The sequence below is a fragment of the Ruditapes philippinarum genome, unplaced genomic scaffold, assembly GCF_026571515.1.
Source record: "Ruditapes philippinarum isolate M1 unplaced genomic scaffold, ASM2657151v2 ctg10670_1_1_1_1, whole genome shotgun sequence".
In the NCBI taxonomy this organism is placed as follows: domain Eukaryota; kingdom Metazoa; phylum Mollusca; class Bivalvia; order Venerida; family Veneridae; genus Ruditapes; species Ruditapes philippinarum.
The window spans coordinates 6,091-26,436 of NW_026860777.1; the positions used below are offsets into that span (position 1 = coordinate 6,091).

General features: G+C 32.6%; 1 protein-coding gene across 1 annotated transcript; it reads right to left on the bottom strand.

The window, feature by feature from the left end:
* Window positions 1–6,818: 6,818 nt before the first annotated feature.
* Window positions 6,819–20,310, bottom strand: LOC132713346 (zinc finger protein 845-like). Its single transcript, XM_060695898.1, has 4 exons — window positions 20,011–20,310; window positions 17,611–19,028; window positions 16,756–16,772; window positions 6,819–9,335 (listed from the first exon to the last, which is right to left on the bottom strand). Exons 2-4 carry the CDS (start codon window positions 18,909–18,911, stop codon window positions 8,011–8,013), a joined length of 2,643 nt encoding a protein of 880 aa, XP_060551881.1. The 5' UTR covers window positions 18,912–19,028; window positions 20,011–20,310; the 3' UTR covers window positions 6,819–8,010.
* Between the last annotated feature and the right edge of the window lie 36 nt (window positions 20,311–20,346).

The following is a 20,346-nucleotide window of genomic DNA, read 5'->3' on the forward strand; positions in this document are numbered from 1 at the left end:
ACATTGCAAAGGTTCATTTTCGTGTTGAATTCGTATGCCAATTTTGCGCTTCGTAAGGCCATCTTGTCAAATCGTGTAGTCTTCGTCTTTACATCGTGTGATCATCGGTACCATCTGGCATTTTTTTTTTTGCCTCAAGAAGACAATACGAAGGAAACAAGAATATGCCCGATTGTCTTAGGAAGGCAACACAACCACGTGAAGCGGCCGCGATACCGTCGTGTCGCCATCGTATTTCGGTACGATGACATTGAGAAAGGACAACGATGTGGACGAAGAAAGCAAATTTGAGTGACTCAAGTGTAACATATATATCATGGTTGACATATAATAGGCTAGCCTCAGACCATCTTCCTCATATGTCAGTCCTGCACATCTCTACAGAGACTTCAAAAGCTTTCATTCTTTGCAATTAATGAACATTTATTTTCAGTTTATTTACTGCAGAATGGCATGCTTTGATGATGAGTCAACCAAGAAGAAGAAAGCAACAGCATTGCTACTTATGATACGTCTTGGTAAACATGATGCGCAATGGTACTAGGAATGACTTCTGTTTGTTTTAGAACGAACGATATCGATGCATGCTTTTGCAAACAAACGTTTATTTTATATGATTGATGACAATTATCAACGCAGGGATGAAAGTTTGTGATAAATTTATTTGTAAAGCATGTAATACATCAATAAATTCGGCAGAGTGATTAACTAATCAGGTTTTATTCTTTGCATTCGCCTTAAAGATCATTTGTCTCAATGTCTAGTGCATGTTTCGGGACAGATGCTATAATAATAAGTTGATTGATTACAGATTGATTACAGATTTTTGGGATTCACTTCAGCTTACAAGATTCTTTAAACATCACACAATAAACAAGCGCATTAGTACATGTATCGATTTAGTTAAGATTATGATGTTATTCAATTCTACCCGGAATTTTACATCATCTAGATTTGTTTCCATTTAATTTTATATATTTTAGGAACCAGTTATGTTTCTTATACGCGCATGTTTCGAGATCTTTACAAAAAAATGAAATAGAAATGCAAACATTCTTTTAGTTAACAATGCTGTAGTCGGCTCTACCGACAGAGAGCCACATATGGCAGTGAAATTTACATTCAATCTCAAACTGTGCTTTCTTGTTTATATCTTCTTGCAGAATATATGTTTTTATAAAAAAAAACAGGTTTACATAGTTTCATTGGTTCGGCAAATACGACAATCATTCAATATTGACAAACATGTATTTTGAAATTCCGTATGCAACATAAAGTGTATTTAGTATGATTTCTTCATTATCTATTTTCTTGCAAATTTCCTCAGAATTTCTGAGTTATAACTGTGATGCAAATTTAGGTTATAGCAAAAACGTCATTTATTTCATTCTAAATAAATTGTAATCATACATCTAATAGATATATCACATATCGTTTTAATTGGGAAATCAGCATGATCTTAACTAAGATAGACAATTTATTACAAAGGAAATTTACATTATTTTATTCTTTATGTATTTTATAAAGATATCGCATTCAGCATTTGTTGTGAGATATTCCTTTAAAATACAATGCACTATAACTATCGTTTTATCTAAAATCTCGTAATCGAATTATTTCTTCCTTTTTATAAACAAAATGCATGTATTTCCTACAGTAAAATAGCAAAAGAGCTTGTGATTGTATATGTCGGCTACGTTGAGCCTAGATATTGTAGCCAAAATTAGACAAAACTTAAACAACTAAATTCCTTCATAAAATGATGTTCTACAAAATATGTGAATTACTACAGAAAAATGTCCTCAACAATGTGCTAGAAATGTAATTTAAGGTTTACCAGTCTACATATAAAATGTCCTCAACATGTTGCCAGAAATGTCATGTACGCTTTAAATTTCAGTCTCTATAGATAAAAACAATAAACTTCAAATGCTGTAACTCTGTTGACATTTGTAGACATTGAAACTTTATCTAAATATTAAATACTTTCAAAAACGAAAGTTTATTTTCTTCTAATGAAAATAATTTATAATACTTCTATAGAAGTTTTTACGCTACAAATATTATTATATCCGCTAAGCTGAAACAGTAAAGTACTTATTTAATTAAATCTTAGTTTTTGTTTGAATATTTATTAGAAGAGGCTCAAGATCACTGTTTCTAAAAAATAGACAGATTAGACAAAAACATTCATTTTCCTTTCCATGATGGCGACAGTTTTTTTACATAATCAAGATCAAGGACGCGACGCAATGCTGATAACAAGCTCTATCATCCGAATTTAATACAAGAATAAAAACGTTTTTTTACACCTTTATCCTTATCCAAAAGATATATAATGCATGTCTATATGAACAAGTACTAATATTATAAGACTGAATTATAAGACTAAATGAATCAATATTTGTATTTCCATAATCGTTTATTTGTAGAGGGAAAACAAATGGGGCTCATTTACCTAATACAATAAAGAAAGCAGAAAATATCTAGAATCAAATTTCCTTGAAGAATCGTCCTTGACTTTGTTTATTACAAGCAAGAAATCCATGTTCTTGACAACATAAAATAATTTAATACCCTCAAGGCATTTCTTTGTGGATAAAAGAATTTATCTTTTTGTGTCTGTAATGACGTTTCCATTCAGAAAGAATAAAGGTAATTACATGTTCATTGTCTTCACGTTATAAGTTTATTTTGTAACATTAGAATAATAAAACAATATATATTATATTTAGAGTTGACTCGTACACAGTTTTAGAAATCATATTAGACTCGCCAGGCATCCAGTATCGTTTTCTACAGTTGTAAACCGATCCAAAAATATTCCTTACATAAACTATACACTCGTTGTCCTACTTATACACATCAAAATGGCACAACTTTCACAAATCTAAATATCCAGTGAAATTTGGGTAGTTTATCTACTTACACATAACATTAAGAATAGTCTTTCATCTTTCATCAACTTCTGAATCACTTGTATTAAAAAACATTTTTAATTACGGTAAGAAATCAATTGATCAAACAATAGAAACAGATTATTCATCGGCACTGCACTTTAATGAAATATCTCACACAAAATGTTTAATCTGATAGTGTATGATGAATAGGAAAACGTTGATAGAAAAGTTTCTACAATGTGTCAATTTCTTTGTAATAAATGGACTATGTTTTTAAATCATTACAGTCATATCTTTATAGAAAATCTTAATTAAACTTTTGTGTGATATCACTAACAGATAAATTATGTCAAAATGATGTTTCTTACTTGTACTGATTATTTATATATCATTATGTTTGGGTTGTAAGACCTAGTTTTTTCCTATATTAGAAGTCGAGCTCAAAAACATCTACCAATTTCTAGATATTTGTACCAAAACAGTCACCTCTACAGAGTTTTTTTTTTCCATATTTAGGCCGTGACTTAGTTTTTGACCCTTTGTCAAATTTCAAGGATATTTGGATCAAAACGATAGCAAGTAGACTGTTTACAGGATTTTTTCTAATATTTGCTCCAGTATCCTACACTGGTTCAGCAGAGATGACCTATCTTTGCAAATTCCCTGATCAAGTTGGTGACAATTGAGACAAAATTGTGACCTCAAGAGCGTTAACATACTAAAATTGGACATTTTGGACATTCAACAAGCCTAAATGCTCAACCTGAGCAAGCTCAAGTGAGGTAATAAACAAGAGCACCGCTAGGTGGAGCATTAAATGCCCAAAAGTGTTGTTGTTTTTTTTGTCAGTAAGGATGAAGCATTTGTAAGACATAGGAATTAAATACAGTATTACCTCCTCCAAAAAGCAATCCTCTTTATAGCTGAAAAACCTTCATATATATATACAGTTGCTGTTTTCAAAGCACCAGCATCTAGTTGTAGTTATGCTCCAGAAACCACAACTTTCAGTGTTAAGATCATTGTGACCCTGACCTTTGACCTTATGACCCTAAAATCAATAAGGGGTCATGTATTGAACATGGCTGTTTATCCTATAAAATTTTACAGCTGTAGTTTGGATAATACTTAAGTTATTGAGTGGAAACTGTTTTCAGTTTTAAGGTAATAGTAACTGTGACCTTTGACCTTGTGACCCCAAAATCAATAGGGGTCTTCTACCCAATATAGACACTCATCCTATGCAGTTTGAATACTCTGGGCCAAACTGAAATAAAATTATGCTCCGAAAACCATTTTTAGTTTTAAGGTTATAGTGACTTTGACCTTGTGACCCCAAAATCAATAGGGGTCTTCTACCAAATATGGACAATCATGCTATGAATTTTGAATAATGTGGACCAAATAGAACTTGAGTTATGCTCCCGAAACCATTTTCAGTGTTAGGGCAATAGTGACCTTGACCTTTGACCTTGTGACCCCAAAATCGATAGGGGTCTTCTACCCAATATGGACAATCATCCTATGAATTTTGAATACTGTGGACCAAATAGAGCTTGAGTTATGCTCCGGAAAACATTTTCAGAGTTAGGGCAATAGTGACCTTGCCCTTTGACCTTTTGACCCCAAAATCAATAAGGGTTTTCTACCCAATATGGACAATCATCTTATGAAGTTTGAAGACTGTGGGCCAAATGGAACTTAAGTTATGCTCCGGAAACCATTTTCAGATTTAATGTAATAGTGACCTTGACCTTTGACCTTGTGACCCCAAAATCAATAGGGTCTTCTACCCAATACGGGCAATCATCCTATGAAGTTTAAATACTGTGGGCCAAATGGAACTTAAGTTACGCTTTGGAAACCAAATTGCTAACGGACAGACGGACGGACACCAGGGGGTATAACATAATATGTCCGAAATTCTTTCGGGCATATAAAAAGAAAAAAGATTAAAAGAAAATAAGGGGGAAATAACTCAAGAAATAGCCATGCTACAGTTTTGTATTACATATGATGTGGTTGATGATAAGAAACATATATTTCAATTCTGAAGTAGTTACCTACAGTTGTAGTGAGTATTTATAAAGATTGGTGTTGCTCCAAACCATTTTAATTTTAAAAGGGCATTAATTTAGTCAATATCCATTAGAAAGTTTTAAGCACTGGAAAGTGACATTAAATTATGATCCTGCAAATGTGTATTAAGTTTTAAGTGAATAAGAAAAATGTTTCACACAATTCTTTAATTTAGTCCATAAAAATAATTCAGTCAAAAGCCATGTCGTGGACCTTGGACACTAACTTTTGATTACTATACCAAAGTTATGAAGCAAATTTCAAGTGAAGACCTTCCATAGTTTTAAAAGATTAACATAAATAAAGATTGATTCTACATGCAAAAGTTTAATCCAGATTTCTAAGTTCAAAAATGGCCATAACTCTGTCAAAACTCATGCTAGAGTTATGGCCCTTAGGGATAGTGACATCTCAAGTTACAAGTAAATATTATTGTGGTAGATGAGATATGATGTTGCATGCAAAACTTTAACCCAACTGTGAGGCTGACAGGACATGTTTAAAGGGATTGTCAGGAAACATAAACCATATTCAGATTTTATGTACGACAAATATTCATGTGAATGGAATGGAACACAGCTTTATTGTGACATGATGATGGTACATATTCATACAAAATGTTCTAATACAGAGTCATGTACATTGATTAACACAAAAATATGTTTGAAAATCAATCAATAAATATTTAAAAGTCATTGTTTCAGAAAACAATGCCATATATATGACATTTTTACCTCCAACCAAGTGTTGCCCAAAACACACCCTCTGGCACTGGTGCAGACATCTGCAAAATATTTTGATGATATATCAAGGAATAAAACATCATAATGAAAATCCTATAATGCATGTAGCAGTAACTAGAACTGCCACTATCATGGCGTGAATACCCCCGCATACCACTTTGTCAGAATCAACAGTGGCCATTTAGAGCTCAAGGACAACCTCCCTGCCAAATCTGAGGTTACTAAGCCAGTGCATTGCTAAGTTATGTATTCTACATGCTTCAAATGTGAAAATGTCAAAATCAATACATTGCGGACAGGACATTCTTTAGCAATTGAGAAGAAAAGCTTTTTTTTGTCAAGGTCCATGTGACCTTTGACCCAGTGACCTCAAAATCAATAGGGGTCACCTTATAGTCATGATCAACATCCATACCAAATATGAAGACTGTGGGTCAAAGGAATCTTAAGTTAATGGGTGGACAAACTTTTTGAAGTCAAAGTCCCTATGACCTTGACCTTTGATCCAGTGACCTCAAAATCAAAAGGGGTCATCTACTAATCATGACTAACCTCCATGCCAAATATGACGACTGTAGGTCAAAGGAATCTTAAGTTATTGGGCGGACAAGCTTTTTGAAGTCAAGGCCCCTGTGACATTGACCTTTGACCTGGTGACCTCAAAATCAATAGGGGTCATCTACTAATCATGACTAACCTCCATGCCAAATATGAAGACTAAGGGTCAAAGGAATCTTAAGTTATTGGGCGGACAAGCTTTTTGAAGTCAAGGCCCCTGTGACCTTGACCTTTGACCTGGTGACCTCAAAATCAATAGGGGTCATCTACTAATCATGACTAACCTCCATGCCAAATATGACAACTGTAGGTCAAAGGAATCTTAAGTTATTGGGCTGACAAGCTTTTTGAAGTCAAGGCCCCTGTGACCTTGACCTTTGACCTGGTGACCTCAAAATCAATAGGGGTCATCTACTAATCATGACTAACCTCCATGCCAAATTTGAAGACTAAGGGTCAAAGGAATCTTAAGATCTTAAGTTATTGGGCGGACAAGCTTTTTGAAGTCCAGGCCCCTGTGACCTTGACCTTTGACCTGGTGACCTCAAAATCAATAGGGGACATCTTCTAATCATGACTAACCTCCATGCCAAATATGAAGTTTAAGGGTCAAAGGAATCTTAAGTTATTGGGCGGACAAGCTTTTTGAAGTCAAGGCCCCTGTGACCTTGACCTTTGACCTAGTGACCTCAAAATCAATAGGGGACATCTACTAATCATGACTAACCTCCATGCCAAATATGAAGACTAAGGGTCAAAGGAATCTTAAGTTATTGGGCAGACAAGCTTTTTGAAGTCAAGGCCCCTGTGACCTTGACTTTTGACCTAGTGACCTCAAAATCAATAGGGGTCATCTACTAATCATGACTAACCTCCATGCCAAATATGAAGACTAAGGGTCAAAGGAATCTTAAGTTATTGGGCGGACAAGAAAAAACCGACGGCCGGACGGCAGGACGGACGGACGGCCGGACAGACAAGCTGATTCCAGTATACCCCCCTTACAACTTTGTTGTGCGGGGGTATAATGAAATGGACACTTACTTTAATAGCAATTGAAAATATATGACAAATTCCTAACCTGTAAGCTAAAGACCTGATATTTAGTACATGTACTTATGAATCCCGTGATGCATGGAGAAGTTATTTATTTATATAATTATGTCCCTGGACATGAACTCTATAACCACTTCACACTATATGAAAATTAACATAATATGTTGCTGTAACCTTGAACTTTGTTCATGTGACCTAGATCTTGAGTGCTACACACTTTACTAGTAGTGGTCATATGTACCAATTCATTTTGAAATCCAATCATGCGAGCAGAAGTTCTGGCTCGTATACCAACTCACTCTAACACATAAACACTTAGACAAAATGCTCCCAACATTATTTTATGGCATGGGCACAATTACATAATGCACATATTAAGAAAATTCATCAGGAAAAATCTTTGCCTCTGTCTCATGTATTCCTTAATGAATTACATGTTTTATTCAGATTTAATTGATAGAATATATAATATTAACAATGAAATTTCTGATATTTAATGATTCATTTTGTTCCCTTCTTGTACAGAGAAATTATTTTTCTCTTTCCATTTGAAAATGTCCATACAAGCTCATGCGCAACACTGTGAAATTGCAATATAAAGTGCATGTGGCATATTTATATTTTAAGATACTGTATTTTATAGAAATATTTTTTAATAAACTGATTTATTTATATCATATCTTATCACTAGTGTGTTTTGTCATATGGCTTTTTAGATGTCCTTTCCGGAAAAAAGATTTCTCACATATTATGCATGTATGTTTCTTTTCACCAGTGTGTAATTTCTTATGTCTGCTAAGATTGCTTTTTAGAGAAAATGACTTATCACATATATCACATGTAGATCTTTGTTCCTTCTCACCAGTGTGTGTTTTAACAGTGTGTACTTTCATATGTTGTTGTAGATAGGCTTTTCGAGAAAACAGTTTATCACATATTTCACATTTATATTTCTTTTCATCAGAGTGTATTGTCATGTGCAATTTGAGAAGCTCTTTTCGAGAAAATGCCCTCTCACATATCTCACAGGTATGTTTTTTTTCTTCAGTGTGTGCTGTCATGTGGGTTTTAAGATACCTTAATAAAGGAAATGATTTCTCACAAATTTCACATGTATGTTTCATTTCATCTGTGTGCATCAGCATATGGTTTTTGAGATGCTCATTTCGGGAAAATGATTTCTCACAAATAACACATCTATATTTCTTCTCACCAGTATGTATAGCCATATGTCTTTTAAGATTACTTTTCTGAGAAAAGGATTTACAACATATTTCACAAGAATACAACTTTTCATCCATGTGTACAGTCATGTGGTTTTTCAGACCCTCTTTTCGAGAAAATGATTTCTCACATACTTCACATGTATGTTTCTTTTCTCCAGTGTGTATCAACAAATGCTTTCTGAAAGTACTTCTTTGAGCAAATGACCATCCACATATTTCACATGTATGTCTTTTCTCACCACTATGTATTGTCATGTGTGTTTTAAGGCTACTATTGTTAGAAAATGATTTATCACATATTTCACACATATGTTTCTTTTTATCACTGAGTTTCATCATATATGTTGCAAGGTCATCCATCTGAGAAAAAAGTTTATCACAACTTTCACACCTACATTTCTTTTCACCAGTGTGAATTGTCATATTACTTTCTACTGTATCTTTACAAGGAAATAATTTATCACACACTGCAAATATTTCCTTATTCTCACCTGCAGTGTGATTCATCAAATGCCCTTGAAGATGTTCTTTTTGGGAGAATGATTTATTGCATATTTCACACATAAAGCTTTTCTCATTAGAATCCACTTTCTCACTAGCATGAACAGTCGTAATATGTGTTTCTAGGTCTGCTTTTTCCACAAATACTTGATTGCAAATATAACATCTATGGCACACATTTTCAGGTTCTTGTTTCATATCAGATGAAAGAGAAAACAATCTATCACAGTTTTCAAATATAGAACTTTCCTCACTCATTCTAAAATGTCTTCCTTAAGCTTGTCTTAAGTCCCTATCAGTTACTGCTACACATGCATATTACTTGATTTCTGGTCACGAGCTTTTTCCCCCCGTTGTATTTATTTCTTTGAATTCTGCAAGATGAAAAATAAACATGATTTGCAAACTCTTCATGAACAAATATATTAACACATAATGCAAGCTTTGTTTATTTTTTTATAATTTAATCAGCAAAAATATCTATAAACTTAAGTAAATCAAAGCACAGAAGGTGCTGAATTTGTTTGGGTCTCAGAATGTAAGAAAGGTACCGGTTGTGAGATTATATGTATAGTGCCACCAATGCTTTCCAGCGTTTTAATTGTAGTAAATTGGCTATAAGACTAATTGCAACACTGATATTCAAGGCCACGGTGAATTTATATGTGAACGGCCTGAAGAAAACCATATTATTCTAAATTAGGGCTTGTAACAACTTTAACTGTTGTTTAACACAGATGTAAATAATCATGGAGCTTACTATAAGCATGTATATCTATAAAGAATTAAAGGGCTGCAAGCTCTGTGGTATTTTCTGATCTTTGCAATCTAAATCGTACTGTATATCTGTATGTATTTTCCTGTATAAGTTTATTTTTATGTACTATAATTCATCTTGCAAGGCACCAGTTTGATACATACGGAATTTTGCAAAACTAGTGTTGCATCAAAAAATCATTTATGTTCATTTTTATGACAGCCACACTTTATCCTTGCATATCATGGCTACTTCCTTAACAAAGACACTTAAAAAAGAATTTAAAAAAAAAAGTTTCCTCCACTGGGATTTGAACTCCAGACCTCTCACACACTAAGCGAGCGCGTTAACCCTGCACCACGGAGAAGTTACACAAACAGTAACTGAATAACATCAACTCATTCTAAATTTAGAACTTCCATTGCATTTCGGGTTTGTAATCCTTATTAATTTCGAGGTATTTTGTTCAGGATAAACTGCTGTTGTTTAAAATTGAAGTAAATAATTTAGCGAAAATCTTCTCGCCCAAACAGTCCGACATGTAGAATCTCTATATTCCACTACTCGGTTTGTGTAGTATTCGGTAATCGACATCGCTAAAAATAGTATTTTCATTGATAAAATCATATTCATCCGCGTAATTTGTGATTGTGCATTTATTGACAATTCTATAAGCCAACGCTACTTTTAAACTTTGAATGCGTTGTAATTTGTTGGATTCTTGTAACAAAATAAAAAATATTTCTTTCTTTTAAATCACTAGTTTTAAGCTGTTTTGAGAACTACTTGTTGTTAGGCTTGTCGTGAAACTTCTGTGTCAGAGATTGACTGTCCGCTTTGTAGTTACTTATCTTTGATCAGAAAATACAATAAAACAATATTAGAAATCTTCGACCATTCGGGAATTATTTTGCTTGAAAATTAATGCGTCTGTCTTGAGCCATCTTTACGCAGTGATCTCCCCTGAATTTTTTGGCATTAGTGTACATGTAAAGGGAAGTAAAGGCTTCAAAAAAGCGGACTACTTTTGGCATTTGCAATTAACAGCATTAGACTCTGAAATTTCGCTACCATTATTTGTTTGGTCTGACGACCCAAACAAATAAAAATTATCTCTATAAACATAAAAAGTTACTAGAACTATCAATGTCTGGTTGTGAAATATACCCACTCTATCCTCCAAACAGCTTTTATTCCAAATACAAGAGCACGCAAAACAGACTCCAAATGAAAAGCAAAATACATTCAAGAGGGCCTTGATATAGGTTTGGTCCTGCTATGATGTTTTGTCCAGGGAAAGGCAAATAAAACAATCAATAATATTTTGTTACCCCTGCATGTTTGTGTAAATATTTTGATGAGACATCATTTGTGCTATACAAAGTTGATACATATACAGGGTTGTCATTGAGAGCGGCAGGAGGCCAAAATGCCTGTCTCAAATGCATTATGGGCCGCCTCAAAATTAAGAAAACACTCTTTGTTATGCATGATAAAGACAGAAATGACCGCCTCAAGTTCAAAACAAACCTTCTGCAAAAAAGTTAATGACAACCCTGCATATATAATGTATTTAAGACGCTCTAAATCTTAAGTGTTACACTACATAGGAGCTTCATTGAAAAATGATTCTAATTTGCACTATTAACAGTCTTTATTTTGGCCCAAAATGTTTGGATATGTGATAAATAGAATACTATACAAATGTATTTGTGTAGGTTCATTACTGAATTAACTGAACCTGTTGAATAAATAGAGGATATTGAATGAGTGTAGTTTAATACTAAATTTATTGAACGAGTTGAATAAAATCATATTATTTAATTTTACCCATGAAATATGGTGCTATATCAGTCAAATATATTTCATATTTTTTAAAAATAAATATGAAATATAAATATGAAAGTGGGCGGAGTCAAAACTCATATTTATTTTAAGGGACTTCTTTCGCCGTTTTGTTTGAAAAATCTGATAAATACAAAACAACTTTTTCTTGAATATTGTTTTGAAAACTATCTAGCATGATAGAAAATGGTCTAACTAAGAAAAATAATCCGAACACCAATATCTTTAATTCAGTAATTAACGCTGTACAGACGTTTAAAAAGTTGTTTACATGACGTCACAATGTAGCGCCAAACAGCGCGTGCTTACGCATAAATTACTGCGCGCTGTACAACTGCAGTTGGTAGCAAGCAAGGGGATTCGTTACCATTTTCTTTGATAATGAAATTAAATAAAAAGGTTATTTTTTCGTTTTTTGTGAAATATGGTATATATTTTCACTCAACATGATAAAATGCCACATATTTTCACTCGCCGTACCGGCTCGTGAAAATATGTGGCATTTTATCATGTTTCGTGAAAATATATTCCATATTTCACGCAAACGAAAAAATATCCTCTTATTATGCGGGCCTCTGGCGAGCATAATATTGTTTTATTCAACGAGTTCAATAAATTTAGTATTAAATCTACACGAATATAATATTCTATTTATCACATATATAAAATAAGAACAGTAAACTGTTAAAATGAGTATTTTTTCAATGACGCGCCTATAGTGTAACGCTAACATTAGCGCGCTTTAACGCTATGTTTCTATATAGCGCAAATGACGTCACGTCAAAGTGTTATTACACTAGTGTAATATCGTTTTTATTAAATGGCTTTATTACACTCCTGCGCCAGGGTTTATGTGATAAAATAATATTTTGCTTGCTAGAGAACTGATATGACTTTTTCTTCGATCTTGTTTGCCATTTTAAAATAGTCACACAAGGCCTAAAAATGACACACAAGTAAAAACAGAATGAATAGGATCAATAAGAAAATGTACCATTACTCATTCAAATTAATTGTTCTTAAAGAATAAAGAAACACAAGTACCTCTGGTTTTGTATACATTTTTTTTTTTTTTTTTGAAAAGGCGGGGGACAATAATTTCATTGTTTTATCAAATAATGCACAAAAATTAATTTGGGAAAGAGAGTAAAATCAGGTTAAGTCAATGTAGGTCAGTATATTATTCTGGTAACATTGTAGGTTTATTTTTCCTAACAGGTCTAATCTAAAACTTTTATACAGCATCAGAAAAAACAAAAAGTATAGCTTAAAATAAAGTTTTGGGAAAGCAAGAACTAGATTAAAATAAGATAGACCTAGTTACAAAAATGTATCAGCAGATATAACGACTTTTGTCATGTGTATAAATTATAAATCATAAAATTATTCTGCAACAAAAATAAAGTTAATTAGAGCTATCTTGTAATGATTAAATCCGTCCACTTACTTTAACTAGATTCTATGTAAAATTTAAAACTGCATCATGTGGGTCTTTTTACAGTACAAATGGCGTTAATTAAATAAAGGGAAACAACTTATATCGGTTTTACGGTATGCTATATCAATGCATAACTGGACAGTTCTTGTTTTATTCATCTGTTGTATATGATGGTTTGGTTTTTGGGATTTTTTTACGTCACATCGACACAGTATAGGTCATATCGCGACGTTCCAGCTTTACTGGTGGAGGAAGACCTCAGGTGCCCTTCCGTGCATTATTTCAGGCACGAACGGGCACCTGAGTAGAACCACCGACGTTCCGTAAGCTATAGCTGGATAGCTTCCTCACATGAAAGAATCCAAAGTCCCTGTCGGATTCGAACCCACAGTGGTGAGGGGCAAGTGGTTTGAAGTGAAACAGTTCTAAAAGACATGCCAATTTGATCTCTGCCCATACAGTATGGCTCAAAAAGAGCTTTCATTTTACACAGTCTCACAAGAAGAAGCCCTACCTTCACCTTTCAGTTAAAATCTAATTTTCAAAGACAATTGAATAGTATTCTGCTCTTAAATAATCAAAGATAGCCTTAGTATACCTGATGATATATGACTTACTAATTACAAGAGTCACTGCCGAGCGGGGCAACGCTCAACTATTTTTCTATCTATTTTATCTCAAAGCAAACAAATAAACGGTTTAAACAAATCTTTAAAAAAAATATGTTTTTCTTTTTATAATTTCTATAGGTCTGTCTAGTCAAAAGTAAGTCGAAGTGTGAATCCTTTCCATAAATAAATGACAATGTTAGGAAAATATATTTAAAATTCAAACATTTGATGGTCAAGGTCACCTTAAGGTCAAGGTCATTAAAAGATTATTATGTTCAAGTTTGAAGACAATCTATTTCAAATTTAAAAACTATAGCCACAAATAGCAAGAAACAAGCAAATTATTCAGACATTTGACCTTGATGGTGAAAGGTCATTTATGGATGAAGGTCAAGGTTTGTCTGGTCTACTTAAAGGTCTTGTCACAAGGGTTGTTGTGGTCAAGTATGCAGACAATACACCAAAAACTTAAAAAGTTATGATTAAGGTACAATTTCGCATTGGCAACAACTGTTACAATACCTCTATTTATCAAAAAAGCTGAAAAGGAATTTGTAACTGAGTTACCAACATCCCCCGCCTCAGGGAAGTTAAATATGAAGCATAAAACTGTTTCGTTTCATAAGATTTTGGTATGGATCTCAGGACTTTTAGTCCAAAATTATGATCAATTCTAGATCTGCAAATGCAACAATTAATTTATTAAAAAAATAAAATGAAACATGGAATTTAAAAATCTATCATGTAAAGCTTTGACATCTAAGTGTGACCTTGACCTTTGAGGCAGGGGTGCATGTGTTGAGCATGACATATCGTCTTATTATTGTAACTATTTGTGCCAAGTATTTTCAAAATCCCTTGAACTATGAAGAAGTTATAGATCAGACATAAACTATACCCTATAACAGACTATGTTTATCCTTGACCTTTAAGTGTGACCTTGGAGGAAAGGACACAAGTTTTGCGCCCAACTTATCATATTATTATTGTGATTATTTGTGCAAAGTATTTTTAAATTCCTTGATCTATGAACAAAGGCAACAGTGTCGCAATATACGCCCGTCACAGAAGCTTTTGAGAGAGATGTGGGCATTACAGGTATGCATATAGGAGATATGCTTTGGGCAATATCTGAAAAATATCTGGATATATTATCACCTCTTGTGATTTTTTTATCTGAACTTTGAACCCTAAATGTGACCTTGACAACTATATTTAGACATGTGACATACAGTTGAGTTCGCACTAAACTTCCCACCCTTGTGCACTTCTAGTGCACTAGAGCTGAACTAGAAGTGCACATCGTGTGCACTTCTAGTGCACTAGACCATATGACCAGGCTGGCCAGGGAAGGTGACACCTAAATGGTTTATTGGATAATTGTATATCAAGTGACAGGGGGCATCTATTGTTAAGCTGCTGTAAGAAAAAAAAACTTTGGGAATATATGGCTTATTCGTGATTATAAATTTTAACATTTTAGGTGATATCATGTTAAAGCTTAACATCAAAAAAATACCTTGCGAATTCCTAAAACATTCTTCATAAGATTGGCAGTTGAGAATGTTCACGGACTGATTTAATTAATTAAATGAGGAAAGGTGACTTTGAAAAATTATTGTTCTAATATTTTACGCCATATTTTACAAAATCCAATATTCACAACTTCAAATTTATTATGAAAAAATATTATACAGATATCTATATTTATCTATTTTCATGTAAAAGTCAAATTGCTATACATTGAAATAAAAGGTAACTGCTTAATACATATAATAGGTCTGGTGCACTACAAAGTGCACTTTCGAAGTGCACTACTAGTGCACTTTGAAGTGCACTAGTAGTGCAAATCTAGTGCACTCCTAGTGCACTTTGTGTAACCTTTAGTGTGAACTCAACTGTAATCGGAAGATGGACAAAACCCCACCAGTTAAAACCCCACCCTTCAAAATTTTTTAGAGTGGACAAAACCCCACACCTAATGTTTACAGAGTGGACAAAACACCACCACCTTTAATTATTGGGCAAGATTTGATGGATTAAAATGCATATAATATACATATATCTTAATATAATATAACACATTATTTTACATTTTATTTATTTTTATTTCAAAAGCATATCAAATTACATGTACATCAATAAAACATGTTTGTAATATAAGAAAGATCATCTTCTCAAAAAGGTGTTACAAACGGTATCCAGACAATTCCCCTCCCGGACGATTCCCCTCCCAGTAAATTTGAATGTTTTTTCACAACGTTTTTTACAAACTGTACACAAAAACCTTAATCCAAATCCCTAAAGAACAATGTAGCATGTAGCATTTATTTCAATAGCAATACAATATGAATGAGACTATACAAACAATTTACAAACTGTTAAAACATCAAAGAGTAAACATTTATTTGAGTCGAATTTTAATAACTGTGCCATAATTGTAGACCAATAATAGCAATTGAAAAATATTTCATTAATTATATCCATTATACATTTTTAACAATGATATCTGGCAGTAATAAAGAATATTCCTATCAAATAAATAAGTACATACATGTATATGAAAAAAAATCATTTAAATGAAAAAACATTAATTCAAATGTAATTCATGTAAAATACATTTCCTTAATGTCACTCTGAAAAATTTAAGGTGGTGGAGTTTTGTCCACTCTATAAAACTGGAGGTGTGGGGTTTTGTCCACTCTATAACATTTTGAGGTGTGGGGTTTTGACTGGTGGGGTTTTGTCCTACATTCTACATAATCATTATACATGTGACGTAACCACACAAAAAATGCGACGCACTGAAAATAAGAACGGACACAAATCAGGCGCAATTTAGCTTAATATCAGGTATCAGCATTTATTTGTTAATGGTGTATAAGAATCAAAATATATACCCAAATCTGTTTGTCATTCGGATGCGCATCATTATATCACAAGGGCGTATTATTTGATTTTTGTTAGGTTTTGTAGCATATGTTAACTTAACTAAAACTGAAATACATTGTACCATGAACTATACGTCTGTATATACATACTTTTGTGCTCTAAGGTCCTTGAAAAGACCAAAAAGTTGCAAATGTCATGATACTCAGCAGTGTTTATTCTACGATTTGAAAATATATATATTAGTACATGTATAGAAAAATTGTTGCTATCAATTTAAATATTAGTATAGAAAAAGTGTAGCTATCAGTTTAAAAAACACTGAAACTTGATTTACTCTATGTCTTTAAGCATTAACTGTTCTATTTTTTCCATGATTATCATAACATTGTATCGATAAAAAGACACTGTTCACTCAAGTTTAGAGAAAATGTTTGCACAAGGTTAAATAAACACATTTATTCAAAATAAAAGTCACAACTATACATGTACAATGACCAGAGGTAAAAATATTTGCAGGTTTAATGTATAAAAAAATAAACATACGAAGAAAAACATAATTATACTTGAAAAGGCAATGAAATATTTATGTTAAGCATTCAAAATCTTGTTTGGGTCATGTTAAAATGTCATGTTCTTTGAATCATAAAAAAGCTTAATTACATAAAAGTATATCAAACATTTTGAAATCCAAAAGGTACATCTTTACAACAGAAATATTCTTGAAATTAGTTAGTCACAATTTTCTTTTTCATATATGTTCTCCATTGTGTGTGTGCAATTAGTACTAATCACATTTTTCTCAATCATACTTTCTACAGTGTGTATGCTCTTAGTTAATCACCGCCTTATTCATATTTCCTACAGAGTGTATTGCCAAATGAGATTTCAAAGTAGTTTTAAAACAAATCATAAATCACTAACTTCACATTTTATGAATTTTCATTATGACACTGTCTACATGCAGTACTGTAATATCATTTCATTGGAATGTGTCTGAGTTATATCATGATATCTTATCACCAGTATGTTTTGTCATATGATTTTTCAAATTCTCATTACGAGAATATAATTTTCCACAAATTTTACATGCATATTTCTTACCACCAGTGTGTAGTGCAGTATGTCTTTTAAGGTTATTTTTTTTACCAAACGATTTCTCACATATTTCACATGTGTGTTTCTTCTCACCAGTGTGTATAATCATATGCATATTAAGGCTACACTGGTGAGAAAATGACTTAGCACATACTTCACATGTGTGTTTCTTTTCACCAGTATGTCTCTTTTCACCAGTATGTTTTGTCATATGAATTTTTAGATTATGTTTTTGAGTAAATGATTTCTCACATATTTCACATTTATGTTTCTTTTCACCAGTATGTATTGTCAAATGGGTTTTAAGATATTCTATACGAGAAAATGATTTCTCACATATTTTACACGTATGTTTCTTTTCATCAGTGTGTATGATCATATGGAATTTTAGACTCTCTTTACGAGAAAACGATTTCTCACAAATAATACATGTATGTTTATTATCACAAGTGTGTATATCCATGTGTCTTTTGAGATTATTTTTCTGAGAAAATGATTTACCACATATTTCACATGTATGCGACTTTTCATCAGTATGTACTGGCATGTGGTTTTGCAGCGCCGCTTTTCGAGAGAATGATTTTTCACATATTTCACATTTATGTTTCTTTTCACCTGTGTGTATTAACATATGTGTTTTAAGATTGCTGTTTTTTGCAAATGACCTTCCACATATTTCACACATATATCTTTTCTCACCACTGTGCAGTGTCATGTGTGCTCCTAAGCTACTTCTCTGAGAAAAGGAATTATCACATGTATGTTTTCCACTGAGTATCATCATATATGCCGTAAGATTACCTATCTGTAAAAATAATTCATCACAGATTTCACACTTACATTTCTTTTCACCAGTGTGAATTGTCATATTACTTTCTAGTGTATCTTTACAAGGAAATAATTTATCAAACATTGCAAATATTTCCTTATTCTCACCTGCAGTGTGATTCATCAAATGTCCTTGAAGATGTTCTTTTTGGGAGAATGACATATTGCATATTTCACACATAAAGCTTTTCTCATTAGAATCCACTTTCTCACTAGCATGAACTGTCATATTATGTGTTTCCAGGTCTGTTTTTTCCACAAATACTTGATAGCAAATATAACATCTATGGCCCATATTGTCACGGTGTTGTTCCATGTCAGAAGAAAGAGATATCAATCCATCAACATTTTCAAATCTAGAACTTTCCTCACTCTCACTCATTCTCAAATGTCTTTCTTTAACAGTGTTTAAGCTTGTTGCAAGTCCTTATCAGTTGCTGCTACACATGTTTTCTGGTCATGAGCTTTCTTTCCTTTGTCATATTAATTTCTTTGAATTCTGCAAGATAAAAAATAAGCATAATTTGCAAATTCTTGATGAGCAAATATATTAACACACAATGCAAACTAAGACTTAGTACATCATTACATGTCATATTTCATTTAATTCAATCGTTAAAACTATTTAAAAACTTAAGACAAAATAACATCTCTTTTCTAAAACTATCAACAACTTTGATGTGTTTTAATGTGTTTAGGTCTGTCAAAGGTCAATTATTATTAAGCTTAGGTCGCATTTTGAATAACTGAATTTGAAAGATTGGTCTGTCTGTATTTTGTTGTTGTTTTATATTCATAGACATGGTATAAACAAATAAAAGAATTAATAACTGTAACTGTTGTAGGAAATCACTTGAAATTAGAATGGTTGGATCAACACTCGGCATAGACCAATAAGAGTGAGTTGACCAAAAAGTTGAAGAGTTGACCACGGCACAATACGACCAAGGCAAGATATGAAACTAACTTGCTGAGCATTGGTTTAGATAGACCTTAATTGCACTTGTTTTGCTTGTTCTATTTACAGTTTAGTGCAAACATTAGTACATTGTACTGTAGAACGTGATGCTTGTTAATAATGAAAACATTTCCAGGAATAATTATAAATGAATATAAATTAAGGTTACTCATAAACAGAAGCATTTACATTTAGATCTATAAGTTATGCAATCAGTTTTGGTTTCTTCATATTAACATTTGTTACGATTTCCGAGCATTGGTCTAACAACATTACATGCTACATACTACAAAGTAAATAAAAAAGATGTTACACATCTTTTAAAATGTTCGACTATAAAGTTAAAACAGATAAAGATCTAGATCTATTTGATAAGTTGTATGTCTACAATATTACTATCAATTTGGTTTATAATGGCGGCAGTAACTGGCTGCGATATCAGCTATTCTTTACTTATCACGGTTCAAAGAAAAAAAACATAATTTAGATATATCTATTTATAAACAAATTATGTAAAACGAACCTTTTTTCAAGAACTGAATGAAATATAAAGACTGTAAAATTGTCATCTGTACTGTACAAATCGTAAATCATGAAAAATTATTTAGCCACACAAGTAAAATCATTTATTTAACAGTTCTAACACTGAACAGCTGAATAAGCGACATTTTTTACAGTACAAATGACGTTAATTAAATAAAGGGAAATCACTTATAACTGACGACAAGGCACCTCGAGCCCTACTTTACAGTAGAAAGAAATCACGCAAACTCTTTCAAATAAAAGCAATAATTAACGTACTCAATCATGGGAGAAATGCTCGGATATATTTGGTTTGATATATTCTGTATTTCTCTAT